Source organism: Plectropomus leopardus, chromosome 11, assembly GCF_026936395.1.
Source record: "Plectropomus leopardus strain MGB_pleo_1.0 chromosome 11, ASM2693639v1, whole genome shotgun sequence".
Taxonomy (NCBI): domain Eukaryota; kingdom Metazoa; phylum Chordata; class Actinopteri; order Perciformes; family Serranidae; genus Plectropomus; species Plectropomus leopardus.
In genome coordinates, this window is record NC_142186.1 from 32,450,769 (window position 1) to 32,467,552 (window position 16,784).

At 38.2% G+C, this 16,784-nt stretch overlaps 2 protein-coding genes across 5 annotated transcripts; both read left to right on the forward strand.

Moving 5' to 3' along the window:
• Positions 1 to 405: 405 nt before the first annotated feature.
• Positions 406 to 12,503, forward strand: LOC121945676 (C-type mannose receptor 2-like). Of its 4 annotated transcripts, none has more exons than XM_042489608.2 (7): positions 407 to 614; positions 1,416 to 1,820; positions 3,200 to 3,541; positions 3,656 to 3,744; positions 7,563 to 7,652; positions 9,003 to 9,050; positions 9,165 to 9,278. In XM_042489608.2, exons 1-6 carry the CDS (start codon positions 578 to 580, stop codon positions 9,033 to 9,035), a joined length of 996 nt encoding a protein of 331 aa, XP_042345542.2. In that variant the 5' UTR covers positions 407 to 577; the 3' UTR covers positions 9,036 to 9,050; positions 9,165 to 9,278. The 4 variants fall into 4 exon arrangements, with proteins under 4 accessions (XP_042345541.2, XP_042345542.2, XP_042345543.2 ...); XM_088084645.1 differs by lacking the exons at positions 407 to 614; positions 1,416 to 1,820; positions 3,200 to 3,541 and adding exons at positions 10,009 to 10,353; positions 10,432 to 10,532; positions 11,197 to 12,503 and having other exon boundaries at positions 3,696 to 3,744; positions 9,165 to 9,560; XM_042489607.2 differs by lacking the exon at positions 9,003 to 9,050 and having other exon boundaries at positions 406 to 614; positions 9,165 to 9,358.
• An 840-nt stretch (positions 12,504 to 13,343) lies between these two features.
• On the forward strand, positions 13,344 to 16,784 carry LOC148188319 (macrophage mannose receptor 1-like). The gene is made up of 6 exons (XM_088084911.1): positions 13,344 to 13,380; positions 13,484 to 13,519; positions 13,649 to 13,891; positions 14,397 to 14,735; positions 14,835 to 14,923; positions 16,692 to 16,784. The coding sequence occupies exons 1-6, from the start codon at positions 13,344 to 13,346 to the stop codon at positions 16,782 to 16,784; spliced, it is 837 nt and encodes a 278-aa protein (XP_087941037.1).

A 16,784-nucleotide genomic window follows, 5' to 3' on the forward strand; every position in this document is an offset into this window, starting at 1 on the left:
ATACCCTGCATATTATACATATTTTATATTTTAAAATATTTTACACATTGGTATAAAAATTTAAACAAAATGCACATATTTTTATATATTTTTAAGTTACTTCTTATTGTCATACTTCTTTATTGTACTTTCTCAAATTCTCTGTACTTCATATTAGAGCTGTAACGTATTTTCATCCTCATGGGCATTGATGAAGTATTCTGATTCTAATAATCGTCACAGAAACGAGGACACTTTGCATAATTAAAACAACTTTATTAGCATGAACATTCAATTTCAGTGGCTTTATTACGATGTGGAGCCGGTCCCGCTTACACATTGAACTTGTGATGAAAAATTGTATCTATGTTGCTGTGTTTCAGATGCTTCTACACACAACTTAAAAAGTACACAGGTGTTTTCATTTCCAGCCTCACCCAGTGACAACCAGTGCAAAGCTCCCAGTCAGCAGCCAGATTAACTGGGAACACCTGTGTGCTCATGCAGAGCTTTGAAAGCTCAGTGTTGCATTTTATTATTTGCTTTTTTTTAAAACTTATCTTGTTTCATTTGCAGTTGAAAAAAAACAAAAACAGAAATGGATTGTTGCATGACTCCGATTCTCCTCTTCTTTGGTAAGGTCAAGTTATTTACATAATCGCATGGATGAAATGTCTGTTTTTGTTTTCAATTTGTTTTAAGCTTTCGGCATAAAAGAGGACCACAGATGAAAACAGAGAGAAAATTCACAGCGGATTTATGCAGTGATGAAATGTTAAAAGAAGTATCTATTGTCATCATTTCTGGCAATAACATTTAAAAAGTCAGTAAGCATAAAAAAAATATTAATATTAAGAAATGCCTTGTTTATAAAACACTAAAAATGCAAATTCTGAAAAGCTCTACATAGATATATGTGCTGTGCCGAGCAATCTTATTTTCATAGCTACTACTTGTAAAAATTAAAAAAATATATAAAAAATAAAAAGATTTGTGCACACTTATATCCATGCAGTCTTTCACTCTTTTTACACTGCCTACACCACCCACAAATCACTGCATTTTTTAAAATATTTTTATCTTTGCATCTGTTGTCTGAATTTTTGCCATTTTCAACAGTGATTTTTAGTTTTATATTTTATGTCTTATCTCTTAACTCTTTACACAAATAAAGTTGCCCTGCCGTATTCTGAGCGTGATGATGCTGTGTCTGATGACAGACTGAAAGCAGGAAAAGTGCTTTGAAATACTTATTACTTATTTGGAAAATGACCTCATTTGAACCAATCTAACTGCAATCTCTTGGTATGTGGGTTTTTTCAGCTAAGCTATATATAAAATATATTTTTAATTCCTCCTTAAATCCTTTTTTTTCTTCAGTTCGTTCAAACAACTCACTAAATACTAAATATGCTCTCTCTCTCGTCCGCCCTCAGGACTGAGCCTCGGCTCCTGCTCTCACTTCCCCCCGAGGAAGTACTATTATGTACATACAGCAATGACCTGGACCGACGCTCAGAGTCACTGCAGATCAAAATACACCGACCTGGCGACCTTTGAGAGCGTGGATGATCAAAAAAGGCTGGAACCTGTTGCCCCTGGTTTATGGTTTTGGATCGGACTTCATGACGATCCAAAATCCTGGAGGGAAGGTTTTGGTAGTGAAGCCAACTCCTGGAGATGGTCAGCGACTGGTGGAACAAGCAGAACTGGTTACCAAAACTGGGCTGTATACCAACCAAATAATTATTACACAGATGAGGGCTGCGTGGAGATGATCACAAATGGAGGATGGACTGACGTGCGCTGTAACACAAACAGGAGGTTTGTTTGTTACACTGGTAAGAAATGATTTTCTGGATTTTAATGAACTTAATGCATTTGTTCACTGATGAATTTCATACAAAATGTCACGGCTGCAGCGCTGATGCTTTGCAGGTGCACTTCACATCTCCTTTCCAACAAACTAGCTCTGGTTCTTGAACTGGTTCCTTTCAAACCTTAGTTATCAAGTGAACCAGCCCGTGTTTCCACCAGTTTTGATCAACCGTGGATTTGTCATCAACAGAGGGCACAACATAGGTCAAAAGTTATAGCCAGATGGCTGCTAACTGTTGTTCTGTCCTTACAAATATTTTATCCAAAAACAAGCATGGATCAACTAAAATGAGAGGACTGCTGCTCCTTTTATCCCAGATGATTTCTCACTTAAGATCCATTTTTGACTTCTCCATCTTTTCAGTCTGTCGAATATGAAACGCACACATGCTGTTTTTTGGCTCCAGCTGGGTACCAACTTTTCGGGTTCTGAACAAATTTATTTGAGGTGCAAAATGCTCTGAACGGTTTAAAATTAGGTGCAGTACCCACGATGGACCCAGGTTATGTTAGTGGATAAAGGGGACTTGGGAACTTGTTTGGCATCTGATATTGTAGACTTGCTGACTCCAACACATCTGACCACAAGTTTTTTAAGGGTGTGCATGAGCCTCCACATTCAAGTTACAGTCTGATGCCGTTCGATCGGTGTATCATGTGGAGGCGACAGGTTACGAACACCACAAATATTGCTGTACAGCTGTGTTCTCAGCTCACACCGTCCAGCAGCGTATCATGCAGACGCAAAGAGTGGCTTTTAGCACCAGGATCTTGCACAGGAATCACTGCAAAAGTGTCAGAATTTGATGATAGTAAAACAGGCTAAGTTTTAGACCAGCAGGAAAATAATGTTGGAGCACAACCGATGTGAACACCCCTCATGTGTTCGAATTGCAAAAAGTAAAAATATGAGGACCTGTCTCGCTGCCTTTGTTGACAAAAAAGAAAAAAAACAATCATGTTTCATCAAATTTGTTGCATCAAAAATATCTTTTTTCCTTTCTATAAATGCAAAAATGGCACTTAAACATGCATTTTTTTCTTCCTGAGAAGGTGTTCATATTTATTTATCGCACAGCTACAAGGTACCCTAAAAGCTAGCCACCTAAACAGACAGAGACACTCTGAGTCAGGACAGTCCTGAAAACTGTTCAGTACACTGGGATGGACAAACATTGTAACTTTCATGACTCATAATGTAGAAATCTTCAGCAGCAAGCAGAAACAATAATTCAGATTAGTCAAAATGAGTGCACCACACACAAAACTTACTAACTATAAGTAGCAGCAATGGAAATAACTTTACTAATTTTCATACTGGCTTAATTTCTCTCGATTGCAGTTACAAACCAAACTGAGAAAACCTACGTGTTCATCTCAGACCCACAAAAGTGGACTGATGCCCGCGACTACTGCAGAAAACACCACACAGACTTAGCTGTGATCGAGAGCAGTGAAGAAAACGATGAGGTCAGGTCTCTGACACCTAACGGTGTTAAAAGCTGGATCGGTCTGCACCGAGTGACGTGGACTTGGTCCGACAAGTCCCAAAGCTCCTTCACACCCTGGCGAGGAGGCAGCCCAAACAGCAAAGGTCGTAACCAGTTCTGTGTCACTCAGAGTTCGTCTTACAGATGGGACGACGCCGGGTGTTGGGAGGAGTACCCTTTCATCTGCCATCAAGGTGATTTTTCACTACAACACAAAGAAATGATTATAAAGATTATTATTGTGTGATATTATGTGTTTCTTTTGTGTGTGTGTGTGGTTGTGTGGTTGTGTGCTTTGTGTTGTTCAGCTCTAACATTGAAGACCACGGTGAAGATGATGTTTGAGACTGACGCTGATATGACCAATCAGGCGACGAGCTCCCAGATCCTGCAGCAGGTACAGTTCTTCCTATTTCTCTGTTTTTTTGGGGGGTTTCAGAATATGTAAAATGACTGATGGTGAAGACAATAAGAAACTACAGACTCTACAAGTACAGGAAAAAAAGATAAAGCCTAATTTAGTTTTATTTCTCTTCAGTTGGATGCAGAGCTAAAAAGTCAGAGATGGACTGACTACAAACTGCAATGGACGATTCAGCCCAGAAAACAGAAAAAGAAACGTACTGAACCTCACCACACTTTACATTTATAATACATTTTCATCTCCAAACTTAATTAATGATATAATTATTTTTTAATTTGTGTATGTATTTACACATAATATACTTAGACTATAATAATAACAACATATAATTAGGTTTTTTATTGTTTGCTGCACTTGTTTGTGAGAAGGTTACATCGCCAAAAAAATTGTCCAGATGCACAAAAAATGCAGAGCTAAAACAGTAAGTTGATAAATCTGCAACCATTTTGATTAATCATTTTATTAACTTTCTAAACAAAATTAAACATGACAATTAGCTGCTTTTTTTGTCTAATGTGTCCTGAAAACAGAGCTTTTTGGGGTTCAGTAATGTAATTATCAAGTTTTGTTGTTTTGTTTATTTTACCATATTCTTATATTTTATAGTTTAAACAAGTAATCAAAAAGATAATGCACAGATGAATCAATAATGGAATTAATCAATGGTTGTGGTTATACAAAGAAATGCAGCCCAGTAGCAGATAGAAATGTTGGTATTATACATTTATGCAAAAAAACATTTGAAACTTGCATATGAATCATATCAATGTTTTAAAGTGATGAAATAAATGAGCTGATTCTGACAATGTGGAGGTCGAGGGTTGTGACGGTGGAGGGTCACCTGGGCGAGACGCCTGCAAAACTGCAGGTCACAAAGCCAACAAACAACAAAACCGGTTCAAATTTAGGGAGTTTTTTTACGGCAGCTTTTTAGGCTCCAACATGGGTGTTCTGTAGCAACTCAACATGAACTTTTTCTAACCATAATGAAGTGATTTTGTGCCTAAACTTAACCACATGTTAACCGCAGTGTTTTTAAATCATTTAGTTTCAATGTAGACTCACAATAATGTACAAATGTGACATATATAGTTTACAGAAATGTAAAATGCCAACATTCTTTCTTTTTTGCGACTGGGTTGAAGAAATGCTGTGCTGTCGCTCTGCATTTACCAAAAAACAGCTTAATGAAAAATCAACTGAACTGATTTTTGACTGTTGTGTTGATTTTCTGGCCTTTTGTCTTCGTAGATGTGAATTATATCGTGGCTTGTTTGCTCTCTGAGTTTTTTGGAGTTGTCTTACCTTTTTATTGTACTCAAACCTGCACCTAAATCCTTTATACATGATACTTGAATAAAGTTTCTTACTGTCACCACCAACTTTGTTAAACTTGCTTTTGTTATTAAACAAGTTTAAGAAAGACAAAAATGGTGCACATTTATGTGCCTTTACGCAATGGTTCGGGCCATGCTGCTGTTGAATTGTGCTTCTTATCGCAGTGTAACTGGTCGTGCCATTCAATTGTTTATTTGTGTCCATTTCTGCATCTTTATGCAGCGCTGCTGGTCATGCTATTGCGTTGGTTTGTTCGTATTTATGCATAGTGTGCATCTTAACTCAATGTTGTTGATTGTTAGTCATGCTCAGCTGTGTTTTTTATCAGTGTTTGCGCCGCCCAATTGTGCACTGGTTTCTAGCAACGAATCCACCCGTTGCTGCTGTTAAGGCATAAGGACTCTAAATCACAGCTATCTAAATCACACGCTCTCTCTAACATGCCCTGACACCGGGGCTGAACAATGTTTTTGTTAAACTTTAATTCTGAATGTTAAATAATCCATTATAAATCTTGAATGCAGCCAGTCACTTTAAATAAATCTTATTTTTTAAGTAATCCTGTTTTGTTGGGGTTTTTTAAAATGTGCTTAAACGTCTATCTGCATTTGAAGGATATAGGATGCTTTCAGGGGCAGATAAAACAGCTGTAGTACAAAAACAGTTTTTTGCACTGGCTGTTTTTTGTTTGTTTGTCTACTTGTTTTAAAGGTTTCCCCTTCAGAGGATTAATGAAAAAACAGACTTCTTGAGTCAAACGTTGCACATGCATCATTCTGCAAGAAACACCGAAGCAAAGTAACAATAAGAGACTTACTTTTTAGTAGAGGGGGATATTTAACTTGAACCAAAAGTAAAATGTCATACCATTAGTAAAAGAGAACCGTTGGCAATGTTCCCTGAAATTGATTGTTGATTGTTGATTGATTCCCTGATTATAAACTGAATATCTATGGCTTTTGGACTGTTGGTCGCACAAAACAAACACCTGAAGGAATCCTCTTGGACTTAATCAAGAAAATAATCATCAGACTATTTGATAATGTAAATCATTATTTACAACTTTATGAAAGACATTTCTGTTTTTTACTTGCACTGTTGGTAATCTTTAGTATTGTATAACACCATGGTCTAATTGTGGTCTGTGGCATATCAGGAAGCATGTGCGTGCTTTGCATATGAAAATAGTTGCAAGACTATTGTGTAAACTACAGTACAAATCAAAGGGCATTAGCAGACATCTGTTTGGAAGATTTATTACAAAGAGGTCAGCTCAGCTCAACAGTTATTGTGACTATGCCTTTTTATTTCCGGGGAATACGTGATTAAATACCACTGAAAATTTTCAAGCAAGGTAAGAAATTAATGTCTTTAATTTCTAAGATTGACGTATTCTGTCTTCCAGTAAGATGCAGGAAACAGCAGAAGCCTTTACAGACTTTTACAGTCGTATTTTTGTATTTGCTGATATTGAAATACTTTCCATCATTGTTTTCATGTATAACTGCTTGACTTCTCCAGTATTATTTACTGTGCCTCTGAAATAATTAATATGTAAATAAAAGATTAATCATATTTAATGTATGATAATGTACACAGATACACAGATGAGACATGTTTTCTTGGTTTGCCAGAACAAAATGTACAAACCACTAAGTCATTACATTTGCATGTTGGAGAGGTGGTGGCTCGCATGTCTCTGAGATGGGAAGTCTGTCAATCGTACAGATTACTTTTTGAGATCAACAAATAACAAAACTGGTTGTAATTTAGCGAATTACTTCTGTTTTTAACGGCTTTTTGGGCACCAAACATGGGTGCTTAGTCAAAACCTGTTGCCCCTTTTCTAGCATCTTTTTAGGCACCAAACATGGGTGTTTTGTAACAACCTGTTGGCAGAGATAGTGACACAAAAAGTGTTTTTTTATTGAGACTTTGCTTCTTTTCCAGAGGGATTGTTCCCTGAATACCAGGTATTTTAAGACAAATCATAATTCTTTCCTTATTAAGACAAAGTGGTTTGTGTGTGTAATCTTAACCACGTTTTAAACACAGCAGTGTTGAAATATAAAGTTTCAGGGGTTGAATGGGTTGCTCTGTATGAAGAGTCCTGTCTGACTCAAAGTATGTTGACTATGCGTACTTACATTGGTGCTATGTTTCAGATGAAATGCTCCCCCCTATCTGTTATCTCCAGCACCATTTTGTATGAGAAGTGTCGCCCAAGATTATTTTGATTGGTTTAAAGAAAAACAAACAACCTATAAGTGCAGTATTATGATGGTTTTAGCCAGATCTTTCTCCAGTGCTTGCACAGTGCTAAAACAAAGTGTGGTGCTAGGTCTGGCAATACAAGGCTAGTAGAGTTTGTGATCATATCTGTGTGCTTTTCTCTAAATGTTGCATGTTGCTTCATTGCATTTTATGACCTACTGATGCCTTTGTGTTTGCAGAAAGTCACATGGCGCTCATCTAGCATCAGATTTCTTCCTGGACTGATTGACCGCTGGCAGAAAAAGGTGGAACTTCACCAGAGACACAAGGTAAGCTCTGAAAAGAGGATTTGTAGGTCAGAGGACCTTGAGACATGCAGATAAAAACACAGGTTTGGTTCAAGAAATTACACTAAATTTGGCAAATAACAGTTTCTTTAGTCAACTATGTTACATCTGACAATTGTTCCAACTTCATTTATTTGATTTATAGCACCAAACCACACACTGGAATATAATCACTGAAAGGTCATATTAATCCTAAACAAATGAAGTCCAGGTTGAGCCCAGTCTTCCAGAAATATTTTGACTTGCAAATCCCCAAAGCCATGATTACAAGGAACCATCAACTTAATTGTTCCCAGTAGTGCAAAGTATAACACCATTAAGATATTTTGGCTTCACTTTTGGGGAACTGTCAAGTTTTCAATCTTTATATACAGTCTATAATTTGAACTTTTCTATTTTCTGGAACTTAATGTAATTCCCGTGTTCTCATCCCAGCTTATAAAATACAGCTGCTTTGTCTGTGGACATACACATCAAAATATAAAAAAAACATAAAAATTTGGCTTAAAACTCACACAGGAACTGAACAGCAAACATATTCTCATCACAAGTCATCATATATCGCCATTTTGTCAGTGGACTTCCGAGTCTACTTATTACACAGGCTGGAACAACAAGCTCCTGAGTAAAAGTCTGGGCTTTTGATAAAATGGCGTTATTTGATGGCTTGGGTCTTTGCACACTGCCTCTGAAAATGACAAGCTTGGTGCATATCATACTGCCATGAAAAGTGCCTCTGTGCATTGGTCTCTGATGCCAAAATCACTGACAAAGCAACGTTATTTGGTGGGCTTTGAGTTAGAATGGGCTGGTAATTCCCAACATAGCTTTGTCAAATGTCAACCAGAGATGAGGTCTGTACATCGAGAATAACTGGAATCTCCCATGTGGCAGTGCAGTTTGTGATTTATACTTCACACATACTACAGTCCCCAACACATTCATTATTTGTGGTGGGCCGCCATAATGAAAACATCTCTTGCCACAAATAGATTTTCTCGCAATGTTGAAATATATATACTGTTATTCATTGCACCACCACACTCTCAGACTGCAGAGTGTACTGTTGTCACAGATGGAGGAACAGAACACCAGGTGCAATGAAAGTGAAACTTAACTGTTCATTCTGCAGAGTCCAAAAGTTTGCATTCACTCACTGTGCACTCTGCTTCTCCTCTAATCCATTAATCTTTTTTAAAAATGGACAAATGTACAAATGATTTAAAAAATAATCATAACAAAACTGATCATCAGATACTGCTACACATAAATTCTTGTAAATTAAAACATTGTATGCAGTATAACATGCACCATTTTTTTCCTTGTTCACAGTTAAGTCATAAATGGATCGTCACATCACTCTGATTCTACTCTTCTTTGGTAAAATTCGGGAGTGTTTTTGTATTATCTTACAGATGATTCTTTTGGTTAATGCAATATTAATGATAAATACACCACTCTAAACATAGATATCTATCTATCATAAATCCCCAGGACTTTGCATCCTGTTCTCGAACGCCCTTCGTCAATTCCACTACATCAACCTGCCAATGAGCTGGGACGACGCTCAGGACTACTGCAGGTTGCATTACACTGACCTGGCAACCATAAAAAGCATGGAGGACATAAACAGGTTGAACAGACCTACTTTGGACACATGGGCATGGATCGGACTGAGAGATGACCCACAATCCTGGAAGGGAACCATGGGCAATGACAGCAACTCCTGGAGATGGTCTGCAACTAATGAAACGAGCCGAACTGGTTATGCTGCCTGGAATTCTGGTGAACCAAACAATTACCATAGTGAGAACTGTGCTATGATGAACTCTTTTGGCAAATGGATTGATATGTCCTGTGAACACGTGCAAAGTTTCATTTGTTATACTGGTAAGAATATATTGGATTTATGTAATCCGATGATTAATGTTCATTATGTATAGAAACTAGTGAAAAATCCCCACATTTCCACATCCTCAAAGAGAACATATTCAAAATGCTTGTTTTGTTACAACAACAGTAATCTCTCAATTGATCTGCATCTTTGCTTCGATAGTCTTCTGCTCAAGAATGTCAAATTTTGCAACTCAATCATACTTTCACAAACTACTACACAACTGTTGGGCCAACAGACCTTGGCAGGATAATTTACAGATATTGTTGATTTAAAGTTATTATATAAAATTTGATAAGTCAGTCTCTTTTGAGGATATATATTTTGAAACTATTGTCTTTTAAGTTTAATTTTACACGAATACTCATAAATCAAAAGTGGATTAAGCAATTAGAATCATAATGTTTTTAATAATTATTATGTTGGCTTCTCTTCTGTCTACAGCAGAAACAAACCAAACCGAGAAAACCTATGTGTTCATTATAACCTTGAAAACGTGGACTGATGCCCGCGACTACTGCAGAAAATACCACACAGACTTGGCCATGATCGAGAACAATGATGAAAACACAGCTGTCAAAATCACAGTACCATACCTTGCCTTTGGTTGGATTGGTTTGTACCGAGTGCCGTGGACTTGGGCCGATAACAGCAACAGCTTATTCAGAAATTGGCAAATTGGAGAGCCAAATAACGGTGGTGGTACCCAGCACTGTGTGACTGAAAATGCTCAACACAAATGGGATGATAATTTCTGTTGGAAAGAGCTCCCTTTCATCTGCCATGAAGGTGATCAGTACAACACAAAGATTTTTTTCTAAAATATTCTTCTTCACAGTCTCTGTGGTTTGTGATTGTATTTAATAGATCATCCACCTCTGAAATTGAACTCGACCGTGGTGAGGATGCTGATGCAGACTGCTGCTGACTTGGCAGATGCAGCTACCAACACCCAGATCCTCCAACAGGTAAACTCTTTATGTTTCTCTCGACATGTTCAGCCTATATATTGAAAAAAATTACAAAATATGCAACACTGTCTCATCCCAAGGTTATCAGATACTGCCACTTTTGCAGAGATTTTGGTGTAAGATCTGGACATCAAAAGCATTTTTTTTCTGTATGATAAGCCACCCCATTCCAAGTCGTCAAATACCACCACTTTTGCAGTGTTTTTCCACGTAAGATGTTGCCGCCAAAAGACCATACACTTTGGAGTAGACGGCACCTGCCACAGCAGTATGACACGCCAACAGGAGGTATTAGTTGTGTATGTGACCAGAATGAAACTGTTGTGGATGATACTCTGCTGGACGAATTTCAGGTTGAAATGTTGCTGGTAACGTCGTAATATAAGGAGCACAAGGGTGTCCTTTTTGCCTAAACCTAACCATCCGAGCTGTGCATGTGCTTTGACATCCCGGCATTGGTAGCGGCATCCGTAAACGCCAACAGCAGACACAAGGACACCTGGAGCTGAAAATGTTGACGTGGAAGTTCACCGACAAAGCGACAATATGTGACAGCTTGGGATGAGAATGTTTTGAAATATGACATGAGGCTATACAGAATCTAAAATGTTACAGAAAATAGATTTTTAAAAGTCTGTATGTTTCCTTTATTCCTCTTCAGCTGGGTGCAGCGCTGCAGAGTCATGGAGGGTCTGACATTAAGCTGCAATGGAGGATTCAGCCCACAAAACAAGAGAAAAAGAAACCCAAAGAATCTCACTGCAACTGACATTTTTGACATATTTTTGTCCGCAAACCACAGTCAGACGCTTGGATGACAAATTTGACCAGTAATACTGTACCTAAAACACACCTATTCTTTTAAATGATATAATGACTTTGTTGTGTGAAATTATCTGTGTTTAGCAAAGTTTCAGCTTAAAGGAGACTAAAATGGAGCTTGTGCACAAAAATCATAATTTTTAAAGTGTGAAGTCGAGTAGAAGTAAGGAAAAAGTGAAAGTATCTCAAATTTGTACATTATGTTAGTAAATGTACTTAGTTACACCCCACCACTGGATATAATAATATGAGATTGTAAGGGTTTTGCTGTGTGCTGCATAATTGCTTGGTAATGTGTTTAGCTGTAAGCTGCGCTCTAAGATGTTACAACACACTCTCATCTCAAGTCGTCACATATCGCTGCTTTATCAGCGGACTACTGCATCTATATATTACGCTCTAGGTATTCTCCTGCGTCTGCTGTTGATGTTCTGGGATGGCACAACAAACGATGTCAACAAAAGCACATGGTTAGGTTTAGGCGACAAAAGCAAGTGTTTAAGTTGAGAGATTAACATAATGGTTTGACTCTACATTCACACGTGGCAAAACGTGGCTTTTGGCGACCGTATCTTACACTGTAATCACTGACAGAGCGGCGATATTTGACGACTTCGGAATGAAAATGGGTTGGATATTATGTTATATAATGAATCTGAATAACTAGTTTGTTTGATAGTGCCCTGAATTAGTTTAATTAATTTTTAAATAAAGTGGAAATAGACCATTTTTTAACTTATAAAGCAAATACTGCGCAGTGTAATAGCAATAGAATAATGGCACCATCTGTGTTTACAATGTTTCCCTATTAGCCTCGCGTTCTCGATGCAGTTCTGTCTGCCGCCATGTACGACCTCTTGGGAAAACAAAGGCTCAATTTATGGCACAAAAGAAGTGCATCAGCCATGGAGAAATGGAGAAACAGTTTAATACCCACTCTCAGATCTGTGAATCTTTTATTATTAATCATTTTTTAAATTTATGTTAGGAAATGTTTCTACTACTCTGTTTTTATTCGTAAAAACACACAATTTTTTTCAGTTTTACTGTTTTTATCCTTTCTAGATCACATTAGACCAGATGTTGATCAAAAAGCATGAAATTTAGACCTGCACAAAGTGTGTGCAAAGCTGCAGAGTGTGTTTCAGACAAATCTAAATGGTAAATGTCTTAGTTTTACTGCTTTTTGCACACATCTGCACAAATAAAGTTTATGTTTATTTATGTTATGTTAAAATAATAAAGAAAAATACTCAGAGGAAAATGGGAATTAAATGTTTCTGCATTCTTTTTTATCAAGATTTACCAAGAAACGCATTTGTTTTTGTTTTGCCTTCACGAAATGACAAAATTATCCTGTGATGTGAGTGCTTGTGTTCTGTTTGTTTTGTTCTTTTCCACCACTCTGCGCCTAAAATTTGTTCAAGATTTTGAGTTGTGTGCATTGGTTTTCCTGAACAAGCTTCCTTTATTTTATATTAACATTATTTTACGTTATTAGTTGTAGTAGTAGTAGTAATAGTAGAAACTATTTTATTAATACTGAAGTGTATTTTTGCTCTCCACTGTCCTGGCAAATTATGTTTTATTATTTAATACTTTTCTAGTTTGAGCCAAGGTGACCTTAAACAGCTGCCTATTTGGATATTTAAATACTGCATGAAAAAATGCATCACCGGATGCTTCTCAGACAGGTGAGCAGACATTTCTTTACAGACAGAAAGGATTCCAAGTTTGGTTGGTTTGTTGCCAACAGTTTGAGCGCTGGATTTAGTTCATGTGAGTACATATCATTATTATTGGTAGTAGTAGTATTAGTATTACAGCAGTAATAGGCATTTTATTAAAGTTACAAAATTCACTTATCTTATTAACTTTTAACAATATGTAGAATGTACTGCCTCAAAATATTCCTGTTTATTATTATTTATTTTATAAATATTTGAACTCAATTTTTTTTTTTTTTACTTTTCAGTGAAATCAGAGATGGATTATACCACGCTTTTGATTTCCGTCTTTGTTGGTAAGTGTTTTTGTAAACTCAGTAAAATAGTCTTTTGAAACACAATTTCAAAAACGATCTTTGACAGTTTACAGACAAATGTACTTTTTTTATCCACCCTCAGGTTTCGGCCTCACGTCCTGCTCTCACATCCCCTCTCGTGTGTACCACTACGTCAATTTAAAAATGAAGTGGAGCAACACTCGGGACTACTGCAGACTAAAGTACGACGACCTGGCGACCATTGAAAGCATGGATGACGCAAGCAGACTAATCAGACCAAGCTCAGACACCTCTTGGTTGTGGATCGGACTGACCGATGACCCAAAATCCTGGAAGGGATCCATGGGCAATGATGCAAACTCCTGGAAGTGGTCCGCAACTGGTGAAATGAGCAAAAGTGGCTTCCAAAACTGGGCATCGCATCAGCCAAATTACTTAAAGACTCATCAGGCCTGTGTGTTTTCAAACACTAATGGACAGTGGGCTGATTTTTTCTGTGGCAAACAACTTTATTTTGTTTGTTACAACGGTAAGAAAAAAATGTGTTTATTGGATTAACTATTTGAAACCTGGGTTGACATGACTTTTCTTGTGCTGCTTTCAGACGCCTGTAAAAAGTATTTTAACCTTTGAACCCTGACCAAATTGGTTTGATTTCTTAAATAAATAAATAAATAAAAAAAAGTTCAAGAAAATTACCTGTACAAAATAGCACACAAAAACAAGGACATGACCTAAAAAATGCTTTCAAACAATAATGTTAAATCTTTAATTATGATAATTTAATATAGTTCACTGGGCAATTTTCCCTATAGCTTTTGTAAAAATAATACTATAAAACTGTCTTAAAAAGCTCATTGCCTTTTTCCCCAGTGTTTTTGAAAAATATCGCACCAATTTGGTCCAAAGGTTTAAACGCTTGTGAAAGTCATCTGAATGCAGTCACTCCAGGTTTCACAGAGTTAAAGCAGTGGTTTAATTGATAGTGTTGATTCTTTGCAGTTAAAGTAGTTTCACCTTTTCTTCTATTGCAGATAAAATTGATCCTGGTCAGAAAACATACACTTTAATTCAGATTTCACTGGCGTGGGAGGACGCCAAAACTTACTGCAGAGAACACTACACAGACCTGGCTGTGATCGAGAGCGCTCAGGAAAACGCAGACGTGTTGTCATTACAGTTAATATATCATGTGTGGATTGGCTTGTATCGAGTATTATGGAGGTGGTCTGACAACAGCGACAGCCCCTTCAGAAACTGGTTGAGGGGACAGCCAAATAACTACCTTAGCCAGTACTGTGCGGCTGAGGATTCAGCCCACCGCTGGGCTGATTTGAGCTGTGAAGATGAGATTTTCTTTTGGTGCCATACAGGTGAAAAAAATATAAATCTCATGCGCTTTTCCATTTTACTTTTCTGGCATTTAAATGATGTTTCTCTCTTTGGTTTATGGTGTTTGTTGGATTGTCCAGTTGTAAAACTGAAGACAACAGTGAGTGTGAAGATTCAGACCGAGGCTGACCTCTCAGATCCAGCTACTAACGCCCAGATCCTACAGCAGGTAAAGCTCCCGTCCATATTCTCTTTTTGGGAGGGGGGACAGCTGAGGAACAATTTTGGGCAAGCTTCAGACCTTAGGGCCCTGATACACCAAGCTGACAGTTGATTTCATGCCGCTGGTGGGTATCTGTCGTTGCTGTGGTGTGTCATGCACGTTGGTCCTCGTCAGCTGATTCAGCATATTAAATCAGCATCAGATATAATGAAGTCATTTAATGAACTCAATTACCACTTCAGCTCAGTACACGAGCAAAGAAATAGAAGTTAGGAAAGTAAAAACGATGACAAAAGTCATGAGGGAGCGAGATCAAAACAAAGTTGTAGTATTAGGTACACTTATTTCTTTTAACTATTGAGCTTTTTAGCAGAAATGGTTTGTTATTGTTTGTGATGTTGTTCGCGAGTTGTGTTCCAGTTTCACTTTTCAAATGATGAATAAAGACGACCACCAGCTGCTGCTATGGAGTTTTTTCCTCTCGTGCAGGATGGCCATCGCTTGTAGTCTTTGCGGTGTGTTCAGGTGCAGGTTTTTGGCTCGGACACCGGTGACGTGAACTCAACAGTTGACCTTCGTCTGTTTGATGTGCCTCGGCCTTAAGTATCAGATCTTGTAATCATACATCAGCGTTTGAATTACAGGCATCAGACATCCCACATCTCAAGATCAGACATCAGACCTTAAGGCCCGGACGTCAAAGAACTAGCAGTGATGAAACTGTTGTGTCGCCTCACGCCGCCTTCGTCTACGCCAAAAAGTTGCACACATATAACTGATGGCCAAGCAGCACACGTGATCTGCACCTGCGTTAAAGAGAAGAAATCTCCAGACCAGCAGACGCTGGTTGTCTGTAATCACCGTTAAAAAAAGGGAAACTAGAAGACCGTCATGCTGCTAGTTAGCCACTTAGCACATTAACAATGCAATCTTATGGTGGAGGAACAAAAAAATATTAACCGTGCGTTAGTGAACATCGACACAACCCATCAGGAATTATCTCCGCTAAAGAGCTCGAACAGTCTCACCTCACTCCCTCTTGACTTAAGCTGTTGTCTTTCTCACTTCCAGTTCTTGTCTTGTGCACTGATCTGAACTCATTCATTCACAGATAGGCCTCAACACAGATTCAAATTGCTGAATTGGGCTGAAAAAAAGCCGACAAGGCCCAACGAGGTCCAAGAGTATGGGACTCGCCGCCGAAACTGTGTTGACAGAGGCTCACCGACAGCCGACTATCAGCTGTTGGATAATCCGGGCAGTCGGTGAGCGTCTGTTGACCTTGTTTCAGTGGTGAGTCTTGCACTGTTGGCACGACGGCCGGTTTAGTATGCTGCAGACAGAAGGCAGTGGGGGACATGACGCAGTGAATATAGCCGACACGCTCACCAGCAGCCCAACGTTGATCAGTGGCCAACAGTCGACTCGGTGTGTCGCTGCCTTTAGGTATAAGACAAAGAAAGCCAGACCCCAGAAATCAGACTCTAGGATCAGATCTTTGGCATCAGACCTCAAGAATCAGACTTCTCTGGAGTAAACATCAGGAATCAGCTCAAACTTTATTTTGACACACTGGACAACAATTAAAGACAGCTGTTTACTCTCGTAACTCCCTAAAGTAACGCTGCGTTGCACTAACAAAAATAAACACAACAGAGAACATGTGTGTCAGATGCTACGTGTCTTAGTAAGTTGCATTTGCAAAAGATTAGTATCGGGGTGTTTTTTTTTTTTTTAACAATTTTCCTCTACAGTTGCATTTATTCCCTCTCAGATAGGTGCAGCGATAATGAGCGAGACTTCACAGACTGACTTTAACCTCAGCTGGAAGACCCAACCCCGAAAACAAGAGCGAGAGAGTGATTGA

Coding starts and splice junctions, on each gene's coding strand:
- LOC121945676 (XM_042489607.2), top strand. CDS start 578: ATGGATTGTTGCATGACTCCGATTCTCCTCTTCTTTG. Junction 615..1,415: donor TCCGATTCTCCTCTTCTTTG/GTAAGGTCAAGT, acceptor GTCCGCCCTCAG/GACTGAGCCTCGGCTCCTGC. Junction 3,542..3,655: donor CCCTTTCATCTGCCATCAAG/GTGATTTTTCAC, acceptor TGTGTTGTTCAG/CTCTAACATTGAAGACCACG.
- LOC148188319 (XM_088084911.1), top strand. CDS start 13,344: ATGGATTATACCACGCTTTTGATTTCCGTCTTTGTTG. Junction 13,892..14,396: donor TTATTTTGTTTGTTACAACG/GTAAGAAAAAAA, acceptor CTTCTATTGCAG/ATAAAATTGATCCTGGTCAG. Junction 14,736..14,834: donor TTTCTTTTGGTGCCATACAG/GTGAAAAAAATA, acceptor TGGATTGTCCAG/TTGTAAAACTGAAGACAACA.